We start from the raw sequence: 26,831 nt of genomic DNA, 5'->3' as shown, positions 1-26,831 counted from the left end.
TCCTCCTTCTCTCTCCTCTCTCCCACTCTCTTTCTCTCTTCCTCTCTTTCTCTCCCTCACACTGTCCCTTTCTCTCTCTCTTCCTCTCTTTCTCTCCCTCACTCTTTCTCTCTTCCTCTCCTTCTCTCCCTCACTCTCTTTCTCTCTTCCTCTCTTTCTCTCCCTCACACTGTCCCTTTCTCTCTCTCTTTCTCTCTCTCTTCCTCTCTCTCTTTCCCTTTCTCTCTCTCTTCCTCTCTCTCTTTCCCTTTCTCTCTCTCTTCCTCTCTTTCTCTCCCTCACTCTTTCTCTCTTCCTCTCCTTCTCTCCCTCACTCTTTCTCTCTTCCTCTCTTTCTCTCCCTCACACTGTCCCTTTCTCTCTCTCTTTCTCTCTCTCTTCCTCTCTTTCTCTCCCTCACTCTTTCTCTCTTCCTCTCCTTCTCTCCCTCACATTGTCCCTTTCTCTCTCTCTTTCTCTCTCTCTTTCCCTTTCTCTCTCTCTTCCTCTCTTTCTCTCCCTCACTCTCTTTCTCTCTTCCTCTCTTTCTCTCCCTCACACTGTCCCTTTCTCTCTCTCTTTCTCTCTCTCTTCCTCTCTTTCTCTCCCTCACTCTTTCTCTCTTCCTCTCTTTCCCTCACACTGTCCCTTTCTCTCTCTCTCTCTCTCTCTCTCTTTCCCTTTCTCTCTCTCTTCCTCTCTTTCTCTCCCTCACTCTCTTTCTCTCTTCCTCTCTTTCTCTCCCTCACACTGTCCCTTTCTCTCTTTCTCTCTCTCTCTTTCTCTCTCTCATTGTCTCTTTCTCTTTCTCCCTCTCTTCCTCTCTTTCTCTCCCTCACTCTCTTTCTCTCTTCCTCTCTTTCTCTCCCTCACACTGTCCCTTTCTCTCTCTCTTTCTCTCTCTCTTTCCCTTTCTCTCTCTCTTCCTCTCTTTCTCTCCCTCACTCTTTCTCTCTTCCTCTCCTTCTCTCCCTCACTCTCTTTCTCTCTTCCCTCACTCTCTTTCTCTCTTCCTCTCCCTCACACTGTCCCTTTCTCTCTCTCTTTCTCTTTCTCTCTCTTTCTCTCCCTCACTCTTTCTCTCTTCCTCTCTTTCTCTCCCTCACACTGTCCCTTTCTCTCTCTCTCTCTCTTTCTCTCTCTCTTTGTCTCTTTCTCTTTCTCCCTCTCTTTCTCTCCCTCACTCTCTTCCTCTCTTCCTCTCTTCCTCTCCCTCACACTGTCCCTTTCTCTCTCTCTTTCTCTCTTTCTCTCTCTCTTTCTCTCTTTCTCTCCCTCACTCTCTTTCTCTCTTCCTCTCCTTCTCTCCCTCACACTGTCCCTTTCTCTCTCTCTTTTTCTCCCTCACACTCTTTCTCTCTTTCCCTTTCTCTCTCTTTCTCTCTCTCTTCCTCTCTTTCTCTCCCTCACACTCTTTCTCTCTTTCACTCTCTCTTTCTCTCTCTCTTTCTCTCTCTCTCCCTCACTCTCTTTCTCTCTTCCTCACAGGAGCATCGTGAGGTAAATCATCAGGTAAACCCCAGAACAGCATGCAGAGCACACAGAAGAAAAAAGGCGGGAAAAAGAGACCCCCCGCCTTCTCAACCAGCAACCAATCATAACGTAGATTGCCTCATGCAGGGGCCCGCAGCACCTTCCAACCAATCAACTACAACTGGGTGCTCAGCTCATTGTTCTATTCGAACAGACATCAGTCATGGTCTAGAATAGATATGATATGGATGTCACCAGACATGAGAGCAGACGTCATAAGAGGTTGATATCGAAATGAACATATGGGCAGACCACAATCCAATAATAGTCAGGTGGAAGGGACAAAGGAAGATGAAATTGAGATGGACACTGAACCAAGCTATACTAAAGGACTTTATGCAAATAATGGAGAAAGAAACTGACTTTAAAAAAAAAAAATGAAAAAGAAGAAACATCACTACAAAATGTCTGGGATATGGCTAAAGCATACATGCAAGGATGAGCCATAACATATATAGCAAGAAGAAACAAGAAAAAGAAACAGCAGGGGGAAAAAAAAAACCACTACAAGAAGAACACAAAAAGCTGGAGATAAAATAATGTAATGTCAAAGAGAACATGGAATTAATAAATTAATAAAACATCAATTAAATGTAATACCGTGTTTCTCGTATAATAAGGCTGGGTCTTATTTTTTTTTGAGCCCTGAAAAAATGTCTAGGCCATCTTTTCGGGGGTGACTTAATTCCCCCCCCTTGCATCTTCGGGCAGGCGGGTCGCGACGGCTTGGATGTTGACCTCGGCGTTGGTGGGACACTTCGTATCGGGGTCAACGCAGACAGCAGCATATCCAGGTGTGCAACAAACGTACTTCCTAACGGCAAGCCCCCGCACCATTCCCCCCCATTTCGCATGTTTTAATATAGGCCTTAATTTGGGGGGAGGGGCTTAATTTCATTTCATGCCTATAAAACATGCTGGGACTTCCTATTGGGGGAGGCCGTCTTGTTGGAGAAACAGGGTAGGAAAAGAAGAAATGGCAGCAAAAAATTAAAATGGCAAGACAAAGACTTCCTCCGGGAAGATCAGATTTTGGAATTGTGGGTCGGGGAGATGGAATTGAGGAGGATAATGAGTGGGTGGTGTGTGTGTCAGAAGAATTTGTTCCTCTCGATTTCCGGTCTCACCTTAGTTGTCTGCCAGGAGAGAATTCAGCAGCCTTCAGAAAAGGAGCAATTCTGTTCCGGTTTGCAGGGCTTCGGCAGCAGGCAGGAATCCGTGATCGTGCATGGTTTCTGCCTGGGCTCGCCGCTGGAGTGTCCCGAGTCAGTCTGGCTTCGGGGCTAAGCCATCCCGTAGAGGTGGCAAAGAGGGGGGAGATCCCAGCAGGGTCTAGGGAAGCCGCATCTTTCCTCCCCAGCTGGCTAAACTCCCTTTCCCGAAGGCGAACGAGCGGCGGTCAGAAATGGCCGCCTCAAAGAAGCACTCATCCGGAAAAGAAAGTGCAGGAGGAAGTTAAGAAGTGAAAGTTTTTGCTGACCGGGATAAGAAGCAACAATCAAGGTATCCTGGAATTTAAATTTTAAAAAGATACATCGCTCCCAAAGAAAATTCGGAAGCAGAGAATGAAAGTGAAAAGGGAAAGTTTTTTTTCTTTCACTCTCCTTCCTTACGTTGACAGCGAACAGAGATGAATGAGAAATCGGAAAAACCCGCTTTGGCATCAAGAGGTAATCAAACTGGATAATTAAATGTCAAGGGGACAATAAGGATTTCTGAACATTAAAAAATTATATTTTTTTTGCTGTAAGTGGGAAGGGAGAGGAAAAGAATAAGAGTAGGATTTGGAAGGAGGAGACTGCCTGGAATTTAAAAGAATCTGATTAAATTCTAACACTAAAAGATACATCTTAACTGGAACTTTGTAACTAAATAGTAACCCCAGGAAGAGAAAGTGAAAAAAGAAGAAAGTGTTAAAAGAAACAGTTTGTGTGTATTTGGATTGCTTGGTGACTTTGGGATTTTTGGAAATTATATTTGAATGACTAAAAACACTTGAAAAAATTTCACAATGGCATTACTTGTGGATGAACTGAAAATGGAATTTAAAAAATATAAAGAAGAGGAACAAGAAGGGAAGGGCTCTCTTGGCTCCGTTTTTCAATTCTTAGAAATGGCGATTTGTACCTATGAGAAACTGCAACAAAAGACTACGCAACAAGAAGATTGGGACAAAGAAGAAGCCATCTTTGACGAACAAGTAACTTTACTTAGGGAAGAAGGGGGAAAGGGTGGAAAGAGAATGGAGACATTAAGACCCAAAAAAAACAACCAAAAAAGGGAAAAATAAGGTGAAAAGTGGATATAATGTTAGAAAGCAACAGAAAAAGGGAACACAGAAGAGGGAAATGGAGGTGGAGAGACAAGGGGGTAAAAAGGGCAGAGAGAAGAAGCAAGGGAGGGAGGGAGGGAAGAGAAGCTACAAAGGTGTGGAGCAAGATGTAAAGAAACAGGACTTATTTAGAGATAATGGGTAAAAATTTAACTGAAAAAGTGATTCTGCAAAGGTACATAAGATTGTATTGTTATATTTGTATTAGAAATTATGTTAGAAAATTGGAAATAACATAGGATTAAAAAGTGGGATAAAACACTCAGTGTAACTCAGTGAAACTTTTGTGAACAAAATAAATGAAATGAAATAAATGAGAGAACTGAACTAGGAAGGAATGGGAACATTTTAATGATATAATGTTTTAAAATATGAGTGAAGTGGGGGGAAGCAACTATGGAAAGTTTATAAGTGTTCCCATAGAAGTATGATACTTATTTGAAAAGTAATGTATAAAATGTTTAAGATTTAAATGAATACTAGTATTAACAATAGATTTGAATTGGCATGGATTGTTGTTTTAATTATATTATATATTTATAATTTGTTTTCTCTTTTTAAAATATAGTGTATATCTTTAGAATATACTAAGCAGAATCCGAATAGAAGTTATTTATTATATTAAGTGTTATAAATTTAGGGGAAAGATATAAAGGCGTCATACTCCAATCATGTCTAATGAGAAAAGATAATAGACAGCTGGAAACAGGACAGACAAAGAATATAAGTATAATGATCTGAACTGAGATGAAATAAATAAAATAAAATTAAGAAAGTTAAAAGAGGGGAGAAGCTATATAGAAAATGTAGAATGGTAATATGGAATGGTATATAAAATGAACATGAATTTGAATTTGTGTCTGTACGAAGAGATGTAACCCGGGATCAAGCTGCTTTCAAAAAGGATGTTTTATGTTTTTATGTTTTATCTTTTTTGTTTGTTTATGTTTGTTTTTAAAAATCAATAAAAAATTTATATATAAAAAAAGAGCAACTGCGTTCTCTTCGCTGACGATGTAAAGCTATTCAACACCACAGACAATACTGCTACCCTTCAAAAAGGCCTCGACTGTGTATCAGAATGGTCAAACAAATGGCAACTTCAAGTCTCAACAAATAAATGCTCTGTCTTACATATTGGCAAAAAAAAAAAAATAGAAAATAAAATACAAGCTGAATAGTCAAGACCTTGTTGATGATCCAAACTCTGTCAAGGACCTTGGAGTACTCATCTCTAATGATCTAAGTGCCAGAGCTCACTGTAACTACATAGCCAAAAAGGCATTAAGAGTTGTTAACCTAATCCTACGTAGCTTTTTCTCTGGTAATATCACACTACTAACCAGAGCATACAAAACATTTGCTAGACCAATACTCGAATACAGCTCATCAGTCTGGAACCCACATTATGTATCTGATATTAGCACAGTTGAGAAAGTTCAGAAATATTTCACAAGAAGAGTCCTCCACAGCTCTACTCGTTGCAGAATACTTTATGCCACCAGACTTGAAATTCTAGACCTAGAAAACCTTGAATTACTCCGTCTTCGGTCTGATCTAAGTATGGTATATAAAATCATACATTGCAATGACTTACCTGTCAATGAATACTTCAGCTTTAACCATAACAACACAAGAGCAAACAATAGATACAAACTCAACGTAAACCGCACCAAACTTGATTGCAGGAAATACGACTTCAGCAATAGAGTGGTCAATGTCTGGAATCCTCTATCTGACTCTGTGGTTTCTTCCCCAAACCCCAAAAACTTTAACCTCAGACTGTCTACTATTGACCTCACCCATTTCCTCGAATACGGCAGCACATTGGGAAATTAGAGCAAAGCCGCAGCAACCACATTCAAGGCACCGGCTCTGGAGTGGTGCAACAGTCAATGGGGTGAGCCTGCAGGGCCGGTACCTTGAACGCCCTCCTACTTCCTCTTAGTGCCCCTCTGATGGCCCCCTTGGGGACGCTAAGAGGTGGCAGGGGGCATTCAAGGCACCGGCACCACAGGCTCACCCCATTGGGAATAGAGTTTAAAAGAGATGCAAGCTGAGTACGGTGTCTGCTGGGAGCAAACGTGAGTTTATCTTGTGTTGACTTTGCTTATCTGTGTTTCTGGCGTCTTCCCAACCGTGTTGAGTTATTGCCATGCTTTCAAGTCTGGAATTCCTTCTCCTGCCCTGCCGAACTGATGACCTCCTCTTGCCTCGAATGTGGTCGCGGCGGCTTTCCTCTAATTTCCCAATGTGCTGCCGTATTAGAGGCACCGGTTTTGGAGTAGTGCAACAGTCAATGGGGTGAGCCTGCGAGGCCGGCACCTCAAACACCCCCCTGCCATCTCTTAGTGGCAGGAGGATGCTGCAACGGCCATAAGGGTCATAAGTCACTTGGTTCAGTGCCGCTGTAGCTTCTCATGGTTGTAAGTCGAGGCCTGCCTCTTTTATGAAACGATCGGTCCCTCTGGATCGAAACAAAAGCTCCCTTCCTCCACCTGAATGAATTCACCTCAAGAAAGGTGGGAACCTCTCGCACCATCTCCAAGATTTTAGGGCCTCCCCAGACGAGCGTTAAATCCCATCCTGAACTCTGGATTGCTTTCGCTTGCTTGTACTTGCCCAGCCAACTGGGGCTGGAGACCGTGTGGCTCCAGGTGTTTCTCTGGATACACCTCAGGTTCCTTGGCCCTCTCGCTTTTTTCCCCTTCTCAGTTAAGGTGGCTGACATGCTGGAAAGCGAAACACGGCCCCTGGCAGGTTCATCTCAACGGAAAAGGACTTTTCCCACAACCAGTTTACCTCTAACACAGGAGAATTGTAGATCTTCTGAGAATGGGATGAAAAGAGAGAGTCTGCTTTGCAAGAGTGGAACCTCCCACTCCAACGTTGTCCTCTCTGTAGCCTGGTGACTTGTCTTGGGAACGGGGAAGACTCCTCTGGCTGCCATTTTGAGAGGGTGCCCACAGCAGATCCCCTCCCCCAGATTCAAATGGGCCCCTAGCCTCAAAAGGTTGCCTCAATCGGGGTCTCCCTTTCCTCACCTTCCTTCTGATGTGCGACTCACATGGAGCTTTGCTTTTTCTGTCTCCCAAGTGCAAAGAGCTGATGAGCCCAGTGAAGAAGTCCCTGAAGCATCTGGATGAGCCAGAAAAAAAGCCATTAGAGAGGAAGAGCAGCTGGAGCAAAGTCGGAGTTGCCTGCTCAAGGTAGGAGACCACATGGCCGAATGTTTGAAAATCCACCCTGAACAGGAAGTTCTTGAAGAATGGAGACGGTGATTTGCCTGGCCACCAATTCTGCAATCTCCCTCTCCCTCTCTCCCTCTTTCTCTCTCCCTCTTTCTCTCTCCCTCTTTCTCTCTCCCTCTCTCCCTCCCTCTCTCTTGTCCAGATGTTGCAGTCAGATTTGCGAGTCAGGAGTCTTTTTGAGTTTGGAGGTCTAGGGGAAGAAGAGGCAGAACCTGGGGATGGAGTTAAAAGAGGAATCGCCTAGAATCTCTACATAGCCACAAGCAAACCGTCCAACTCCCCTTGAATACCTGCTGCAATGCCTCAAATGAGATGCTGTCTCCAATTGTTGAATTCCCCTGTGTGGAAATATGTTGTTAAATATGAGTGTTAAAAACAAAATGCACATTTTAGTCCAAACCCCTAGAAAACTACAATACCGGCATTTGCAGTAGTCAAGAAAAGTAGCAGACTGGTCATGCCATGCTTGCATCAAACTCTGCAGACTTTATCTTGGGAGTCTTCATCACTCAAGTTTGAAGTAAGACATTTTTGTGTAAGAGGGAACTTTTGGGCCCCAGAAGAAAGCATCTCTCCATCACTGCTTCTTTGGGGCATCTCTTTCCTCCGGCATGAAAAGTCTGGGCTTCTGGCCCAGCTCTTAAAAAGAGAAAATTAAAATAGCTGTTCACCTCCTTTCAGGAATCTATGGGTATTTGCCTCCAAGTTTATTGAATTTAACACCAAGAAAGTACATAAGTTGTACAAGATGACTAGCAAAAAGCAAGCCCGGGAACAGAAGGTAAGAACAGAGGGTGTGTGTGTGTGTGTGTGTGTGTGTGTGTGTGTGTGTGTGTGTGTGTTGTGTGTTGTGTGTTGTGTGTTGTGTGGTAGAATGAAAGGGATACAAATATAAATAAAGAGAAGTAACATTTTGTGCAAAAGAAAACCTCAGGAACGAGAGAATTCTGGTTGAGATTTTTAGGTGGGACTGTGCTCTTTCCTCTTTCTTTCTTACTTTCTTTCTTTCTTTCTTTCTTTCTTTCTTTCTTTCTTTCTTTCTTTCTTTCTTTCTTTCTTTCTTTCTTTCTTTCTTTCTTTCTTTCTTTCTTTCTTTCTTTCTCCTGGCTCTGCCATTGCTGTGTTAAGAGCCAGGTGTTGGGTTGTAGAAGAGAGGAGGAGATATCCTATCTTTAGGAGAGGGAAAACTGTCAATGCTCAGGGGACACAGGTTGGGGATCAAAGCCGTGGAGTCTTCTGGACACTCCTTGATGGGATTGGAATTCTTGGTGAGTCTCCAGCTCCTTTTGCTGGACTTGGCCCTTTACTAACCAATCAGAATAGAGCTGGAAGGGACCTTGGAGGTCTTCTAGTCCAACCCCCTGCTCAAGCAGGAGACCCTATACTGGGGGTGGGATACCACCGGTTCGGACCGGTTCTATAGAAGCGGTTGTTATGATTCTGCACAGTTCGGAGAGCCGGCAAATTGTGCTCCTGGCTGGCCCCGCCCCTCTCCACTCTCCCCTCCCAGTCAGTCTTTATTGTGCCTGCCCGACATCACTGACTGCGTCCTTCCCCACCCAGTCACTCCTGAAGGAATCTTTTCAGGTTCTTTTTCCCTTCCCGATGATCAGCTGTGCCGGGATCCCCCTTGCTGTCTTACTGCTTTGCCCAGAACGCTTCCCTGAGGCCCAGGAGGCAAAAGGGGGTGCGGAATGTGTATGTATGCTGCGCCCCCCGCCCTGTACTCCGTTTTGTGCCTTCTTGGGCCCCAGGGAAGACTTCTGGGAGCAAAAATGCCCGCCAGGAGGCTTCCCTGAGGTCCAGGAGGCCCCAAAACAAGGGGGGTGCTGCAAAAAAGAAGAAGCCATGCCCACCCAGCCACACCCACAGAACATGCCCTATACCATGTCAGACAAGTGGCTGTCCAATCCCCATTGATGGACTTACACCCTCTTCTTCTTCTTCAAGTTGCCTGCTGAATGCAACTGTGGGGGTCCCTGGGGTGCCAAAAGGGGCTGGCCTAGCAAACGTTGATGATGAAGAAATTTTGGGCCACAAATGAGGAGGTGGGCGGAAGAAAGCCTGAAAGCTTTCACTTTTCTTTCTGTTTGTTTGTTTTCATCCTTTCCTCTAGAAGAGGCCCTCCAATATTCTCCAGTCATCTCTCTCCTCCCCAGCTCTGGTTAATAAGACCCAAATCATTGTTACTGTTGGCCTTTTGAGTTTTCTGATGATGTTTTCAGAAGAAGAAGGAAGAGGCAAAGAGTGGCAAGCGGCTTTGTCCAGAATCTCCTGGGCCCAGCCGAGATATTCCGAGATATTCCGATATCTCCTGTCTCCTCACCCTTCACAGATGCACGGACATCCACAAGAGAACCACCCGCAGCCAAAGAGAAGGCATTGAAGCCAAGCAGGTGAGCCGTTATCAGGCCCGGCCCAGATTGGACCTTCAGGAAAGAAAGACTCGTCTCCATTTGCAGTGAAGTTGCATCTAGTAAAAGGTATGCTTTCACTAAAGCCAAGTGGTCACGGCGAAAGCAAAGCTACACCTGACGATTACTGCATAAACCTGGAAATCGTCCCTTTTTTCTCCCTGGTCATCTACAATCATGTCCACTGAAGGCCAATCATGCAGATAAGGAAGAAAAGTATTTATTTAAAAATATTTTAGGGAGGAAGCAGGGGAATCCCATCTCTTTGCTCACTCACGCCAGACCAGCGCAACACTCTTGTATCATAACAAGCAAACATCTGCATCCAGTGGCTACACCATTACGTCTCCTTGCTGAATGGGTGTTGCCCACCATGAAACTGGGATGAAAAGGGCAGAGTTGGACCATGAAAATTAAGCAAATGAACTTGGATTGTTCTTGGTATAAACAAGTGATGGATTTTTCCAAGAAGTTCTAGCTTTGTGGTGTTTGGAGCCATCCAAGGAATAAGGCGGAAAGACAACAGGCAGCTGATAGAAAAAAAGCAAAAGGGCCTAGAATGGCAAAATGAGCATGTGTGAGATTTACTATGTGTTAAACTTACTGCACATTCCAAAAAGATAAAATATGAGTGGACAGATGATCAGATTGATGTCCATGCTTGAAGCATAGAAAAACAAGGCTTTGTGTATATCTGGATGTCCTTCGGGTGTTGTGATGGTCAGATAGGGCTCACAGTTTAGGAGCAGACTGAGCTCACTTTCAAAGGTTCCCCTAAAACTTGCATGTTGTCAATATATACAGCAAACACACCCACACAATATGTCCCCTTCCCAAGAATGGGGACAGACCCACCATGGCACACTCAAAATAGAAAGGGATCAGGATACGTTTTAGGATGGGAGACTTCTCCTGTGGCCCCTGGACCTAAACCCAAGACAATGTTTCAGAGATTCCTTAGCTCAGGTGTTCTACAAAGAAAAACAGGGGCAGTCGGGCCTAAAGAAGGTGCATCCTGTAAAATGGCATTTCCAGAACCTTCCATCTCCGCCTTCATTGCTCAAATGAAACAATGGCATTGTTTATGGAGCCTACCCATCTTCTGGGAAACGAACAGCCTAATTTTTTTGCATGAATTGCTGGTCAATTTGAGTGAGCTTCCTGACAATTATTGATTTAGGACTTGTTGGTTGTATGGGCCAAGGTCCAGGAGGCTTTAAGTTCTAATCCTCCCTCAGGCAGGAAAACGTCCTGGGGGACTTTGAGCGGATCACCAGGAGACTTTTGAATTCCAGTCCTGCCTTAACTCTTATTGAATTTGGGGTGGGAAATTTGGAAACATTTTCTCAGATTAATGTGAGATACTAAAATGGGAGATTCCTAGAGTGTGAGATGGCCGAGTGTCCAATGTTGTGGGTAGTGATGGAGGAAAGTGAAATTGTGGGATAATCGCTGTGGTGGGGATCAAATTTTTTTTACTACTGGTTCTGTGGGCATGGGTTTGTGGGTGGGGCTTGGTAGGCATGGCTTGGTGGGCATGGCAGTGGAAAGTTACTTCAAAAGCCCATTCCTTCCTCTCCCGACTAACCTGCTTTCCAGCTCCGTTCTCCTGTGCAGGGCAACCAATCCAGCCGATCAGCTGGGACTCAGTGGGAGGCAGAGAAGAGATGGGGCGAGGCCAGTCAGAGGCGGTATTTGCCAGTTCTCCGAACCACTCAAAATTTCCACTACCAGTTCTCCACAACTGGTCAAAACCTACTGAATTCCACCTCTGGATAAACGCCTCTTCCATGTGGCACAAAGCCACAAATCTCGGCCTTCTTCTACTGCTTGTGCAAGAACCAGAGGGATTTGTGTGAATCTTAGACTGACCTTCTTCTGATCCAACAGAGCTTTTCTTATCTCCTTCAAATGGAATTTGCAAAGGGATCCTATTCGCAGTTAGGAGCCTTTATGAGACATAAAAATTGATTCCCAATTGATCAGCAATCTCTGCGGTTGGAGAGCAGAACAGCTTCCATGGGTGCCTCTTCCTAGAAACCTAGAAGTCCCCCCCCCCCCACTTATTCAGCCCCTTCTTGGACCTGGATGAACATTATGCAGCATTGGAGGTTTGTGACCTGGTCAATGATGCGGCTGCCTTGAGACAGGATCCCTACAACCTCCTTCTGGGAAGAGTCCCAAGGTCCCCTTTCTCTGGACATCTTCTCCAGCCCTTCACAGACAAGACAGGCTTGGAGGAGGAGCAGAGAAATGCTTTCGGTACAAATTGTAGAGTGGAAAATTAAAGAGCCTGAAAACGGCTATTTCATTTCTCTGGTTGATGAAAGAAAAAAAATATACAGTGGAAATTTCTTTACACACTTCATTTTTTTTTTTTTTTTTTTTTTTTTTGCTGTGAAGTACATACAACCCCAAACTGAAATCCCAGACAGCTGTTCTGCTGAATTCTTTCTGCAAAGGAGGTTTTATCAGGAAATCAAGAAAGACTCATATAAGAGGGATGAAGATTTCCCTCCTCAGATGGGAGCCAGTCAAGCATGGCATTTCACATCATTCTGGCATTTTTAGGCAACCAGGTTGGTGTTTGATTCCCACAGTTTCCTCCTGACCTCTTTTCCTACCTATTCTCTAACACCCACCCGCATGTTTAGCTGCTGTCAGTAGGAACAAGTGCATCAATTGTTTTTTATAAGGTGTCAGTAGCTGTTGCTGAACAGGTGAATTCCTCTGAATTTTACAGTGGTCTCTTTAGCAATATTTATTGAGGTGGGAAGGAACTGCAAGAATTCCAGTCGTCCAACAATTCCCCATTTTGTAACATACAGATATCATTTTCTTTGACTCCTGCATACCATCAAAATGGAAATCAAATAAAAGAAACATTAACAATTCTTCCACTATCATAATGATGTTATTTGTCATGTTTTTACATTTGCTCTGGCTGTGAGATGCTCCTTTGTGTTCAGCTCTGGCCTCAGAAGGATAATGTAGCACTTGGGGATGAAGATGCAGCCCACCAGACCAGCACTGGAGGCCAGGATGGTGAAGACCTGCACAGCCACCATGTGTTTCCCTTTGGTGCTCAGGTAGGTGGGCACAAAAGTCACCCAGACACTGCAGAAGACCAGCATGCTGAAGGTGATCAGTGTGGCTTCGTTGAAGGCCCCAGGCAGATTCCTGGCCAGGAAAGCCACCGTGAAGCAGACGGCAGCCAGGAAGCCCATGTAGCTGAGGGTGAAGTAGAACATGACAACGGCCCCTTGGTTGCATTGCAGGATGATCTCTCCAGGCTGGGAGTGGAGATCAGAGTCAGGGAAGGGGGGAGAAACTCCAAGCCAGATGGAGCAGATGATAACTTGGACACCAGAAGAAGACAGGATGATGGAGTTGGCCAAGCTCTTCCCCAGCCATCTCTTCACTCGGTTTCCTGGTTTTGTGGCCAGGAAAGCCAGCACCACCATGATGGTTTTGGCCAAAAGAGAAGAAACTGCGACCGAGAAGATGATGCTGAAGACCGTTTGTCGAAGAAGGCAGGTGGCTTTCCTTGGTTGACCAATGAAGAGAGAAGAAGACAAGAAGCAAAGCAGGAGGGAGACCAGGAGGATGTAGGAGAGGTCCCGGTTGTTGGCTTTGACAAGGGGAGTTTCTTGGTATTTAATGAAGACGATTAAAACAAGGCCTGTGGTTAGGAACAAGAATAGGGCAAAAGAAACCAGGATGATGCCCAGAAGTTCTTCATAAGACAGGAAGGTTATCACTTTGGGGATACATTGGACTCTTTTTTTATTTGGGAATTTATCATCCGGACATTTGGTGCATTTTTCTGTATCTGAGAAAAAAAACAACAACCCCATATTTCTTTGTCCTTTGCATTTCAAGATATATTATACATTCTTTGGGAACAAGTGATTATCAGGAGCATTTTCTGGGATGGATTTCTTAATATCTCCAGAGACAAAAAATAAGTTTATCACTTTTTAAAAAAATATAGCTACAGTATTTTTTTTGATAGGCTATGAAATTGAGGGAAGCTTTGGACTTGAAAGATTTCCTTTGTAATGTTCAGAATATTGATAGGAACCTCCATTACTAAAGGAAAATAATGAATCAATTAATCTTTCTAGACAAACTTACGTGCAAGATGGCAATTCTTGTCATACTTGCCTCAGAGGTGGCTGACAGATCAAGTGACTGTTGCAAATAATTTGGAATGGCCATTGGAGCAGTGGTGATATGGGTGCAGACACATACAGGCATAACTATCCATGCCACCACATTGTGCATCTCGTACATCAGTAACACCTTTCAGTGTTCCTCAAAGGGAACCCATGTAGACTGCATTGCAATCCTCCTTTCAGGAGGTGGACCTAAACCAATTCCTCGTGTTTCAAGGAACTCAGGTGTTCCTAGAGAAGTAAATGTGGGAAGGAAGGACACATCCAAGCTAAAAAGAAGAAATATTTTCTCTAGCAGTTGTAAAGCTTGTCCAATCTGCCACAGCCACCTCTCTCTATCCAGCCCTTCCTTCACAGTCTTTTTGCTCTTCTGTTTAGATAAGAAATGAGGCATTTCAGAAATAAACCAGAAACCAATTCAGCTTCAAAGTGTGTTTTAATTCACACTTTCATGACAATGCTATGGAGGGATCCAGTTCCACCAGGCCTCCCATTTTCCTTTGGTGTCACCCACCTTTCTGAATGGAGAAGGTCCCCTCCGGACAAGGAACACAGTCGTAACAGCAAACTGGCTCTCCTTCTCGAGCCCTCTTGACAAATCCAGGATGACAACTTTCCACACATTCAGATTGAGGAAAGGACTGAGCAAAAAAAAAAATAGGATTGCCAAAGGAAATGTGTTAGGACTCTCCGTCCATGGAAAATGGAGGTAAAAATGGATATAAGACAAGATATTAGATATTAGCCTCTGGTCTTCACCTTGAGTAAATACAAAACCTCTCACTAATTACAAATGGTTGGAGATATAACTTCTGGAAGATTTTTCCTTTAGTTCCTCTCTTTTGCTTTTGGCATCTCACATTGCCAAAAAAAAAAAAAAGGACTTTATTAAATAGAAAAGTCTGGAGAGATGGAACCAGTGGTGGGATTCTACTGGTTCTGTCCAGTTCCATAGAACCAGTTGTTATGATTCTGCGCAGTTCAGAGAACCAGCAAATTGCACCACTGACTGGCCCCGCCCTCTCTGCCTGCCCCTCCCCTCCGCTCCCAGTCAGTCCTTATCGTGCATGCGCGGCATCGCCTGCAGCCTGCTTTTGCCCACTCGCCAGTCCAGCCATTGCTGCATGCCTTCCGCTGTGGCCCTGCCTGATCTCCCTGGGTGAGTGAGGCTCTGCAAGCTCTTGGGCCCAGTCACCTACCTGCCACAGCCGGTCACCTTTCCCCCCCCCCACTTGCCTTTTGCTGCCACACCCGCCGCCCTCACCCCCAGCAGGTAAGGCCCAGTATCTGCGGTGAATCCAGGCGGGGGCGAGATGCAGACTGGTGGGGACCGAGCTACATTTCCTGTACTGGAAGACATGTGGAGAGGCTCGTGTCCTCCTACTGCTGGGAGAGCAAGAGAGTCTTTCCCGGCACAGCTCCGGGCGGCAGAGAGAAACAGGATTCAAGTGGGCTGCTTCTCTGCTGCCCAGAGCCACCCATTTCCCTATTGGAGAGGAAGTTGCAAACTTTTTGCTGTGCCGGGAAAGACTCTCTTGCTTTCCCAGCAGCAGGAGAACATGAGCCTCTCCACCTGTCCTCTGGTACAGTGAAATTTAGCTGGGATTCACACAGGTGCTGGGCCTTACCTGCTGGGGGTTAGGGGTCCAGGTGGCAGCAGCAAAAGGCAAGTGGGGTGGGGGTAAAGGTGACCAGCAGCCCGGTTGTACCCATGTGGGCAACAGGTGTCTCATTTTGAAGTTGAGGGAGAATTTGGAGAAAGAGATGGAGAGTCCTGCAGTGGCCGGCACAGGAGCGCCGTTGAGAAGTGGGGAAGTGGCCTTCTGGTGGTCCAACCAGGTGTTCAGGCTGGAGGCGAGCCACAGGAAGTCAGAGCACTGAGGAAAGGGGAACTGCCAGGGGAGCTGCCCTCTCTGCACCGAATTGGGACCATTTGGGGTAGTCCTAGGAATTGGGTGAGTCGAGGCGCAGCTCCTTGCCTTCTTAGCTCAGGGAATGGCCTTTTTGTGCAGGAGGAAGACTGCGGATGGGGAGGTCTACCTGAGTGACTCCTCCGCCGTCTTCACCAGATTATTTGGACACTACAAGCAAGCACAGCTAAAGGCACTGCTGTCACATGTCAGCCCAGACCTCATGCTGTGGCTCCGTAAAGCCAACACCAAAGAAGTGGTCGATCAGGTGAACCTGTGGTGCAATGCTCACTCGGATCTCGGCCACTCCAGGTCATCAAACCTCAAAGCCCTTTAGGAGATGCCGTTCCCAGGTTTCTACTCGCCTGTGCTTGGTCGCCTCCTCTTCACCTTGCTGAAGCGGCTGGCCCTGCCCCTCCCTCGCCTGCCCTGAGAAGGTGAGGGTGACGGTGGGGGATAGCAAAGAGGCCGGGTCCCTATCTTCCTGATTCTCTCTCCCACTCTGTATGTGTGTGTCCCCTGAAAGCCGTGGCATGGCCAAGCCAGCAAGCTCTCCTTGGCGCTCTTCACTACTTCTTTCATTTCTTCTTTTTGGAATCCAGACTGGCTGAACAATGATCGCTAGACCGCGGTGGAAGCGCCCTTCGGGCAAAACTTCTCCTCCTCCTCCTCCTCCTCCTCCTCCTCCTCCTCCTCCTCCTCCTCCTCCTCCTCCTCCTCCTCCCTCCTCCTCCTCCTCCCCCTCCTCCTCCTCCTCCTCCTCCTCTCATAACCAGCGGTTGTGGCAGGGCCAGGAGGGTGCATGCGCACGGGGAGATGCTCCTCAAGCAAATGCCAAAGCACAGCAAAACCTGGTATGGGGTGGGTGGCTGCTCACTTGAGGAGCGAGCGTCTCCCCACACAACTGCACCCTCCTGATCCATCCACAGCTGCCGGGTGCGAGAGGAGGAGGAAGAGGAGGAGGAGGAGGGTCACCCGAATGGACGCTTCCACCACGGTCTGGCAATCGTTGTTTAGCCAGTCTGGATTCAGAAAAGAAGAAATGAAAGAAGTAGAGCGCCAAGGAGAGAGCTTGCTGGCTTGGCCATGCCGCGCTTTCAGACACACACACACACACACACATTCACAGATACACACACACACAGAGAGTGGGGGAGAGAGAGGGGAAGATAGGGACCCGGCCACTTCGCTATCCCCCACCGTCACCCTTACCTTCTCGCACTGCTCCATTTTGTGAACCACCTATGGTTTAGTATCTCCTTCAAACTGGTGAGAATCCCACAAGGGCTGGGGAATGTGTCACTAAGAGCTTCAGGTTTGTTTGCTCCTTGTGCCCAAAATAGCAAAGAAAAAAGGGAATTCTGTTGACCAGGGCCTGAATTCAGATGAATTTGAATCATGATTGGGTGGAGGTCCTTTTGGTCCCATTGGGAGAGAAGCTTCGTCCTGCTTGGGGAAAAGTGTTTCCTGAAAGGACCGGTTCATAGTTGGGGAGGTTCTTAAAGAGACCCGACCTGGTCAGACTTATCCATGCCTCTCTTTTACACACACACACACACACACACACACACACGGGGGGATGAGAGAGAGAAAGAGAGATACAGAGAATACAGAGAGGGGGAAAGAGAGAAAAAGAGAGGGAAAGAGTGAAATAGAGGGAATGAAAGAAGAGGAAGAGAGAGAGAAGAAAGAAGAGAGAAAGAGAAAGAAATAAAAGAGAGAAAGGAAGCAAAAGGAAGGAAAGGGATAGACAAAGAAAGGGAGAGATGGAAGGAAGGGACAAAGAAAGAAAAAGAAAGGAAGAGATGGAGGGAGGAGAAAGTGAATGAGATATATGAATGGATAGATAAATACATGGAAGGAGGGAGGGAGGGAGAGAGAAAAAAAGGAGAGGAAGGAAGGACACAAACCCTGGCTTCAGAAGACTCTTTGAAGCAGCACAGCAATCTAGGGCTGGCCTGCAAGGGATCTCAGAGGACATCTAGTCCAACCCCCTGCTCCAGCAGGAGATCCTTACAGAATCAAAGAATAGCAGGGTTAGAAGCGTGTGTGTGTTTGTGTGTTTGTGTTTATGGTTGTCAAAACTCCAAAAACAGGTCAAGGAGCTCTGGGGAGATCAGTCATAAATTAGAACACTTGCTAAGCAACTGGCCATTAAGCGAGGACCACTTGTATTTGGTTTGCCAGTCACATGGCCACCTGGCCATGCCCACCCAGTCACATGGCCACCAAGCCACACCCATAAATTAAGCCACGCCTACAGAACCGGTTGTTACAATATTTGAATCCCACCCCTGGATGGAACTGAGAAAAGATTTCAGCATTAAGTGATAACCAGTCGGTTCCTTCTCATGACCCCATTAACATGCATTTCTCCCCTCTTCTTACACCCATAATTTTAAGGTGTGATATCAGAACAATCTTGATAATTTCAGGTGAACTGAAAGCCTTGGAGCTGCTTCCTAGGAGCAGAAGGCCCAGTGCTCCGTCCCAGGGAGGGTGAAAGGGAGGCATGGCCAGGTCTGGCCTCCTTAAGAGCCTCCCAGATTATGGAGCTGCCCCTTCAGGGGACACTTTTCCCCAAGCAGGACGAGAGGAAGCTTCTTTCCCCCAATGGGGCCAAAAGGACCTCCGTCCAATTGCGATTCAATCCCATCCGATAAGGTCCAAGCTTGGATTCAGGCACCAGTCAGCAGAATTGCCGCCTTCGTTGCTCTTCTGGACACAAGGAGCAAACAACCAGAAGCTACTAGCGACACATTCCCCAGCCCTTGTGGGATTCTCACCCGTTCGATGGAGACCCTTAATTGTACGTGGTCCACAAAATGGAACAATACCGATGCCTACCAAGCAGCCTAAAGGAAAAAATCCGGTTTCTACTGCCCAGATTCAATTCTCGGTGAAGGTCAACCACCTTTGGGGAATAGCATCAGCCCTCTTGAAATGGGACCTCAGGCTTTGAAAAATGGAGAGAAGACACCAAACTTTCTCCTACCTTGTTGAGCAACTTTAGCCGTGAAAGAACATCTTGGTTGATATAAAGTCTCTGTCTTTCAAAATACGCCACAGTCTCTCTCCTGGGATCATCCCTGGGAAGAACCAAGAAGCCCGAAATGCCCAGATCTGCTGCTACCTCTCCATTTGGGTCCATGTACAATTTAGCCTGTGAAATATTGACAAACTCATTCTTCTCCAGGAAAGGATGGAACTAGAATGGGAACATGCAGCAATTTTAAAAGCAGAAAACTTTGTTTCTTATCCCAGACGCTTTTTCAATATTTAATCTTTCTTCTGTAGTTGTCTAATTTACAGACATGCTTCATTAGGAAAATGGGTGTTACCACTATCTTACAAGTGAAGGGAAAAAGTTCACAAAAATTTGTCGATCATATTTTGACAATATAGATTTTGACAAAATATAGTTGAACAACAGAAAAAAGGAGATTTATGAACTCCCTGAAAGCAACAGGTTGGTTATCAGAAACACGGATTTCTGAAGAAGAAAATTGTCAGGGTGATCCTCTCCCAGGAAGCCCAGACAGGAAACCTGAGCTAGGCCCACTTCGCTGTAATGCTGCACTGACAGGATTTGGGGAGCCAGAAAGTACAAATCTCCCACCGACCCTTTTTTTATGCAGCTGTAGGTGTCCTCCTCTTATCTGCTTCTTCCCCAGGCAGAATCTCTCCTCCACCCCCCAAAAGTCATTCCCTCCTATCACTGCCCTTTCTAAATGGGTTGTGGGAAAGGGGGGATATAACTTATGTGCTCTATGCAAGTCATCCTCACATATTATTTCATTTCCTAAATACATTATGGAAATACTGCTGATATAACTCGATCTCAGGAAAGAGTAACAAACAATTTTGTGATGTGATCAGAAACCCAGTTAAGTGAGGGGTGGATGGTATGATAATTAAGTGGATAAAAACTGATTTAAAAATGGTACTCAAATAATCTTTAGTTTTTTTAATCTTTGTCATGAAAGTGGGAAGATACAACATTTTGTCGTTAAGTCATCAATTTTTCTATGTTGTCATTAATATAATAGGATTGATAAATTGCTATTATACAAGATTTATAACAATTCTCAGGCAAATATACTTTTATGTTATTTAAACATTACCAACTTTCCAGAAAAATATTTATGATTTCCTCCTAGAAACAACTGTATGACTAAAAAGCAGTAGAAAACTATCTGGGTTTTAGGATTTGATAAATTATAGTATCTCATATAAGAACATTAATGATGCACTGGATGAAGGATTGTGCCAAGCTTGATAAGTATGTAAGGGACCCAGTTTGGTCTACTGGTTAAGCCCCCGAAGTAGAAAGCAAGAGGATGTGAGTTCAAGTCCCGCCTTGGTCATGAAGCAGGCTGGGGGATTTGGGGCCAGTCTCTCAGCCCAACTCAACTCACAGGGTTGTTGTTGTGGGGAAAATGAACACACAACTACTCATTGGTACTCAGCCCCCGTGGCTTCTGCAGGGAAGGGCTTTTAAGGATGGGGGATGAGTTAGTGCACTTAGTGAACTCAAACAAGGTCTCAAAGATCTGGAAATCCAACAAGATGGGGCTGCTCTTCCCAAGAATGTTTATTTGAGCAGCCTTTAGAGCAATGAGATATTTATATCGAATAACCCTGCCAAGAGTCCAAAGGGAATTAACCTCCGAGAGCTGCAACGGAGTTCCCAGAGCCGTTTCAGGGGGCCGATACAAAGAAAGAGCGCCTGAGCTGAGACTGGGCCCCTGAGGACAAGGGGCCACTCGAACTGCAGCTCACGCAGAGGTGGTATTCAACCGGTTCTCACCGGCTCAGGTGAACCGGTGGTCAACCCTGGTTGGCCACACCCCTGAACCAGGTCGCCCACTTGTCCCAGTCGCTCTCCTAGCTTTCCCTACCACGTGGTGGCTGTGGCGCAGATCGGGCAGATGTCCCAGGGCTGTTGCACATGCGCACTGTGTGTGCAGCCGCGTGTGCTACTGATGCAGTGCGCATGTGCAGCAGCCCTGGGACATCTGCCTGTCTGCCCGCCCTCCCAGATTACGTTTTCTTACTTCTCCCAGCGGATGCGCCTCTTCCAGCTCAGCCCGGCCCGGCCAGCCAGCAGGTGGGTGCACGGTTGTCCCGGGTCTTCTCGCCCCCCCTTGTCGCGATATGCCTGCAGGAGCCCCTCAGGCCAGCTGAGCCGGGAGCCGCCATTCCCAGGCTTCTACTCTCCCGTGCTTGGTCGACGCCTCTTCACCTTGCCTGAAGCGGCTGGCCCTGCCCCTCAACCTCCCCTCCCTCACCTGGCCTGAGAAGGGAAGGGGGACGGTGGGGGATAGCGAAGAGGCTGGGTCCCTATCTTCCCCTCTCTCTTCCCTACTCTCTGTGTCTGTGTGTGTGTGTGTGTGAGACAGAGAGAGAGAGAGAGAGAGCGGGGGGGAAGAGAAGAAAGAAAGAAAGAGCAAGAAAGAAAGAGGGAGAGAAAGAGAGAAAGAAAGAGAGGGAGAATGGAGAAAGTGAATGAGATATATGGATGGATAGATAAATACATGGAAGGAGGGAGGGAGGAGAGAGAAAAAAAGGAGAGGAAGGAAGGACACAAACCCTGGCTTCAGAAGACTCTTTGAAGCAGCACAGCAATCTAGGGCTGGCATGCAACGAATCTCGGAGGTCATCTAGTCCAACCCCTGCTCCAGCAGGAGATCCTTACAGAATCAAAGAATAGCAGGGTTAGAAAGCTCTGTGTGTGTGTGTGTTGAGTGTGTGTGTGTGTGTGTGTTTGTGTGTTTGTGTTTATGGTTGTCAAAACTCCAAAAACAGGACAAGTAGCTCTGGGGAGATCAGTCATAAATTAGAACACTTGCTAAGTAACCGGCCATTAAGCGAGGACCAATTGTATTTGGTTTGCCAGTCACATGGCCACCTGGCCAATCCTACTCAGTCACATGGCCACCAAGCCACGCCCATCTGGTCACGTGACCACCAAGCCATGCCCACAAATTCAAGCCATGCCCACAGAACCAGTAGTAAAAAAAATTGAATCCCACCAGTGAGTTCACAGCCTGCTATGCGGCATCTCCTATCAGGACTCAGGGATTCACTTTGTGACGCCTCTCCTAATAAAATATCTGGGAAATACGGAACTCTTTTACGTGCAACTGCAGTTATCAGATCAGTAGGAAGGAGTTTCTCTGAATGGGGCCAAATTCTGTTCTGCTGTAATGCAAAATTATGTATTTATTTATTTAGGACATTTATATTGCCACATATTCGCACATGACTCAGCATTAGGCAGACTCTAACTGCCCATTGACTGTCATTTATTTTTATTTTTCATTATTATTATTATTATTATTATTATTATTATTATTATTATTATTATTATTATTTGTAATGCTGGTCTCTGAATGTAATAAAAGTAGACTGGATGAAGGAGGAAGCTGTGTTGGAGACATTTGCCATCTTGAGTTATGTGTAAATAAATACATGTTTAGGAAAACAATCTCAAAATCGTACTTGACTGCAACCTGAAACTGAGTCTTGAGAGAAGACAAGGAGAAGATTCTGAGAGCAGCTTCTCCAACTTACAAAATCTCTCAGTTGGACAAGGGAGGATTCAACACTCTTCCAATGACTGAAAGAGGTGTTGGGAGTACTTAAAACCCTCCCCTCTCCTAGGAAAATGAAATATTTTAGGATATACTAAAAAGGGAGAATATATTTCCCCTAAAAAGAAAAGTAGAAACTCAGAGAGGCTGAAACTCTGCCCCCCCTCCCACCTTTCCTAATGGACCATTACTCTGGCCTAGGCCAGTTTATTTTACATAACAAAGATCTACTCCAGGTAAAGCTATATAGGAATTGCCCAAAGCCATCACCATCATCCAGCGAGGCTCAACCAAGCCTGGGACTCAGGACAGCCTACAGAGTTGCCCCTGCATGGCCCCATGGGAGCCTGACAACCAATCAGAATACAAGCTCAAATTCAAATCCCAACAGAGGGCATAAAACAATTGCACTCTCAGCATCTCAGCCCTTCTTTCCTCAACCAAGGCATGTGCTCCTGTCCACCATTAAACCATCTTCCAAGCAGTCACCATGTTTCCAGCGTCTTTCTTCCCCACTTGGAACTGAACCCAGAAGGAGATTTCTTCCAACAGAGGCTAGACAGAAACTTCAGATCTGCTCCCTGTTATTCCGGAGCGTCAGAACAGGAGCAATTAGATGGTGCAAATCTCTTGACCTTTTGCAGCACAAGAAGGTTGAGATGTTCCCCTCCTTCTCCTTTGGGTTCCTTCTCCAAAGGATCTCAGATTAATGGATCCCTATCGGGACCCCCCCATACCTGCCACGGCTGCAGCCTCAGAGCCCCCAACCTCTTTTCTCCCTCCTTCCTTCCCCTCCTCGATCTGGAGGAATAGGCGGCATTCATGGCCTGGGCCAGAGTCTGAATGATACTGTAGCGATGACGGTCATTTATGATCCGTTTCCTGTTCCTTTTCTCCTGGGTCTCCAGTGGGGCTTTCTGGGTGCATCTTCTGCGGCCTTTGACAGAAAAGACGTGCTTGGAAAGGGAACAGCGAAAATAATGATCTTGAAACGGATCTTCCACAAAGAAATGGGGTTCAAAGGCAGCATCTGTTGGCCTTTCTTTTGACAGATAACCAAAATTCAAAATACTATGGATGTATTTGAGAGGTATGTGCTTCTTTATTGTATACAGTGCAAAATTTGTGAGGATCCAGACTTTCCCTTCAATGGGTCCTGGCAAATGCATAAGTGCTTCATGGAAAGGAAAAATTCTGTTCCCAATGGAAATAAATTCTATGAAGTGGACAAAGACATTGATTTGTCTCCACTTAGAGAGGGCCTCCCTGAGGGGTGCTGTATGTCCAGTTGTTGTGAATCGTTGTGATATAACCACACAAATTCCATTCCTGACAAGCATCGGAGGGAAAGTCCTCATGAAATAATCTCCCTTTTCTGTGTCTGAAGCAAAGAGGCCAATCAGGGTCCATCTGAAATGGTGGAGCAGCTGGACAATTGCTGGGTATTGGAATCCTTCTTTGGGGAGCATCTGGTGGAAAAAGGGAATCTCCTTTTATCACTCAGAGCCTCTGAAGGAATTCTAGCAGTGATCTGAAAAAGTAATGAAGAATGCTGTGTTATAATGTGGTCCAGATCAACTCCAAAATATTACTTATTGACAAACCCAATTTTGTTTTGATGAATATATAAGAATAGTTTGTTCCTTAGTCATGGTTTAAAATATTTAAGACAGAATATTAACAAGATTGTCTATAAAAATGGAACGCAAAATCATATTAAACAAAAAAAACAATAAAAAATGCAATGTAAATTTCTGTGTCACCCATACAATTTCAACAATTAGATTCAAATTAGCAGATGTTAGATAAAATGTCTGGATCTAAGATATAGGGCTGTATTATATGCTATTTTTGAGTACTAAAACCTCTTTCTCAGCTTCTATATCCCAAATTCTTGTGAAGCAATTTTTCAGCTTCTTCTCTAGATGTACAAGAGACTAAGAGACCACAACTGCTAACAGAAATTGACAGTTGTACAATCCAATAAGTGTTTAATTGAAATTTTGTCTGTTTTGGGACTATATGTCTGTTTCATCACTTTAATTTTAACCCAATAATTATATACCCTGAATTTATAGAAAGCAGAAATTGTGTAAATTAACAATTATCTATGAGGCAGGAGCTGAACTCCTTTTATCCATCCCAAGATACTCTTCTTGGTCTGAATATTTTTATACATATATTGCCAACTTGATTCCAATTGGATAAGGCAGATATTATTGATATGTGAAAATGAACATGCTAATGGAGGACCTCAAAACCTGGATAGTTTTTCAATAGTAGAATATTCAGTAGAATATCCTCTAGGGACCTTATGGCTCTTCAGGCCTTTAATGGTCAATTTGAAGATGAACATAATAGACTAAAACATCATTGATATGTTCCCTAATATTCTGAAAAGCTGCTCTTGAATTCTATGAAGATATTGGATCTGTTGTTCATCCCCACCACCCCACTCACCTTACCAGATAGAGAAAAACACACAAACCTGTGGGACTTTGTAGGTGCCTACAAACATTGACATCTGGATGGAGATGTCCCTGGCAGCTGCATCAATCAGAGCCAGGAGGTTCTCCTTCCTCCCACAGCCGTAGTTGGGGACATTGGATTCTCCAGTGGAGAGCATGTCCAGCAAGGCATCTGAAGTGCGGAAGGTGCTTCCATAGTTGTCATGGATGTTGTAACCAAGTGTGAGATTGTGCAAGAGCTGGGAATTCTTGCTGACCATTTGAATAGCAAAAATTGACATTAGGGTATTTGTTAGAGCAGAACTCTTCCTATTGAAAAACAATATTCATGTTATTATATTCAATAGCAACAACAAATGTTTTTAAAATATATAATCCTTCACAAACCTACTAAGCCTTAGGCCAACATTGATCCAAATCGAATGATCAATTATGCAAATGAGAGAGGCAACTACAATTGTTTCAGTCACTACTTAAACAAAGGTCATTATTCAAGTGATGAACTCAGGAATGAACTGAGAAAGGAAAATCATCTGGATTTCATTCAGGTTTTTTCAAAACTCCATCTTTGGATTTTACTCTCTTCCACAAAGTAAGGCAAAAAGGGAAGCCATGGAAATCAAAATCATTCAGGAAATTAGACAGGTCCTGAGGTACAAAAATAAGTGAAATAAGAAGAAAAGAAGGAGAGTGTTAGAATTGCACATGGAGGGAGTGCAACTCCATCACCCTGCATGACTTACGAAGAAGAAGGTATAGGAGGGCTGTTGAAAGGCCACATTATAGGTGACACATATGTTTCAGTTGTGACCACACCAATGAGATGGTCTCCAGGCCTGTAAAAGCTCCATGGATTGTACCCATCCTGGTGCTCCAAACTCAATGGGCATTTCCTTCTCAGCTTCCCACAGACTGATGGGGACACCACCAGCAGCAGAAGCAGAAGCAGGAGGTCCATCATTCATGGCATTAATCAATCCACTTCCTGTTTCTAACACAAACAACAGGAACAGTTGGAAAAATTCAAAGACTCTGAGAAGTGCCAGTGGCTTTCCTGATCTAAACAGAGAATCACTCAGTTTCATCTGCAAAGGAGAGAAAGGTGCAATCAAGAGCAGAGCCTGTACCTGTCCCAAAACTTGGTCCCAGAGAGCTTCACCCAAGGAATTTATCCTTTTCTGATACAAGATCCTTTGCATGTGGCTTCAATCTGATGTCTACATCGAAGTCAAAACTGGAGATATAGCATCACAGGTCTCAAAGGCCCAGATGGTCATAATTACAGTGAGAAGCAACTTCTCCTCTTGGGATCCTGAACTTTTTCTGGGCTCCATCTGCAGAGGAGAGGCTGGAATAAAACATGTTAGTAAAAATTACAGATACACCCCTGGGATCATTGTTTTGTTGTGGTTGTGGTCCTTCCTCCCTGTCAGGGCAAGTCCAGAAAGTGATGCTGGGGAAGAGAATTCAGCATCCAGGAATTGACTTCTGCTGTCCTTCAACATGGCCTCTTGTCTCCAGAGATTGCTGGGGAAGGTCACCCAGAGCTATGGAGTTTGGTGCCACTTCTAAGTTAATGCCATTTAACTGTAGTGTTGCCTGTCTTCTAATGACAATCTGCACCCTTGAACTCTGCCCAAGGTTAAGAGTAGACCCTGTTTGGAATTCTGTTTTATGTCATAATCCCATATATTGATCTTAATTGCAGCCGGTTTTAAAATTGCTTGTACCTGAAATGAAATTTCATTTCCCATCTTTTCTAGCAATATTAATTTTGAGATTAAAGCTCATTAAGAAGCAGGAAAGTGACAACTTGTGGACTAGATCGTTGGGTAAATAGGGAGAAAATTATAGAATGGATGGAATTTTTTATTTTTATTTTCTTGTCATTCCTGTGTTATCTTACCATGTTCCTATAATACACCAAGATTCTTTTTATTTTGATTTTTCTTAGTTTTTTTAAATAAAGAATGGACTGTAAGTTCTGCAGGTGCTATCTATCCATCCCTATCTATCTATCTATCTATCTATCTATCTATCTATCTATCTATCTATCTATCTATCTATCTACCCATCCATATCTATCTATCTATCTATCTATCTATCTATCTATCTATCTATCTATCTATCTATCTATCTACCTACCTACCTACCTACCTACCTACCTACC

At 44.9% G+C, this 26,831-nt stretch overlaps 3 protein-coding genes across 10 annotated transcripts in view; 1 reads left to right on the top strand and 2 right to left on the bottom strand.

Annotated features, from left to right (window-relative positions):
* LOC113432466 (GTPase IMAP family member 7-like) overlaps window positions 1–6,575 on the bottom strand; it is a 33,885-nt gene extending 27,310 nt beyond the window's left edge. The window contains exon 1 of the mRNA XM_087948476.1: window positions 6,343–6,575. Coding sequence (XP_087804602.1) covers window positions 6,343–6,575 — 233 coding nt within the window. The remainder of the gene's footprint in view (window positions 1–6,342) is intronic.
* LOC148128723 (ATP-dependent chromatin remodeler CHD2-like) overlaps window positions 1–9,601 on the top strand; it is a 47,888-nt gene extending 38,287 nt beyond the window's left edge. The window contains exons 2-4 of one of the 3 annotated variants that reach the window (XM_087948468.1): window positions 6,941–7,053; window positions 7,777–7,876; window positions 9,212–9,601. In XM_087948468.1, coding sequence (XP_087804594.1) covers window positions 6,941–7,053; window positions 7,777–7,876; window positions 9,212–9,481 — 483 coding nt within the window. In that variant the 3' untranslated portion in view covers window positions 9,482–9,601. The other 2 variants (XR_015746159.1, XR_015746160.1) reach the window with 2 other exon arrangements.
* A 2,623-nt stretch (window positions 9,602–12,224) lies between these two features.
* On the bottom strand, window positions 12,225–26,093 carry LOC148128722 (vomeronasal type-2 receptor 26-like). 6 transcript variants are annotated; one of them, XM_087948470.1, is made up of 7 exons: window positions 25,789–26,093; window positions 25,405–25,652; window positions 24,682–24,970; window positions 22,931–23,662; window positions 18,593–18,805; window positions 14,202–14,328; window positions 12,225–13,341 (listed from the first exon to the last, which is right to left on the bottom strand). In XM_087948470.1, the coding sequence occupies exons 2-7, from the start codon at window positions 25,620–25,622 to the stop codon at window positions 12,431–12,433; spliced, it is 2,490 nt and encodes an 829-aa protein (XP_087804596.1). In that variant the 5' UTR covers window positions 25,623–25,652; window positions 25,789–26,093; the 3' UTR covers window positions 12,225–12,430. The 6 variants fall into 6 exon arrangements, with proteins under 6 accessions (XP_087804596.1, XP_087804597.1, XP_087804599.1 ...); XM_087948471.1 differs by having other exon boundaries at window positions 24,682–24,913; XM_087948473.1 differs by lacking the exon at window positions 25,405–25,652 and having other exon boundaries at window positions 25,789–26,092.
* Between the last annotated feature and the right edge of the window lie 738 nt (window positions 26,094–26,831).

Source organism: Notechis scutatus, unplaced genomic scaffold, assembly GCF_049901735.1.
Source record: "Notechis scutatus isolate UNSWTSFEM ecotype Mainland unplaced genomic scaffold, rNotScu1.2 NSCUCTG101, whole genome shotgun sequence".
Taxonomy (NCBI): domain Eukaryota; kingdom Metazoa; phylum Chordata; class Lepidosauria; order Squamata; family Elapidae; genus Notechis; species Notechis scutatus.
The sequence above is the reverse complement of the archived record's forward strand: the minus strand, read 5'-3'. Positions and strand labels throughout refer to the sequence as shown.

What these genes read in the sequence shown, in the direction of transcription:
- LOC148128722 (XM_087948470.1), bottom strand. Translation starts at nt 25,622, where the DNA reads ATGATGGACCTCCTGCTTCTGCTTCTGCTGCTGGTGGTGTCCCCATCA. An exon ending in CCTCCTATACCTTCTTCTTC is followed by an intron (nt 24,971 to 25,404) that starts GTAAGTCATGCA and finishes GTTTTTCAATAG; the next exon opens with GAAGAGTTCTGCTCTAACAA. An exon ending in GGCTAAAGTTGCTCAACAAG is followed by an intron (nt 14,329 to 18,592) that starts GTAGGAGAAAGT and finishes TTTTTTGCTCAG; the next exon opens with TCCTTTCCTCAATCTGAATG.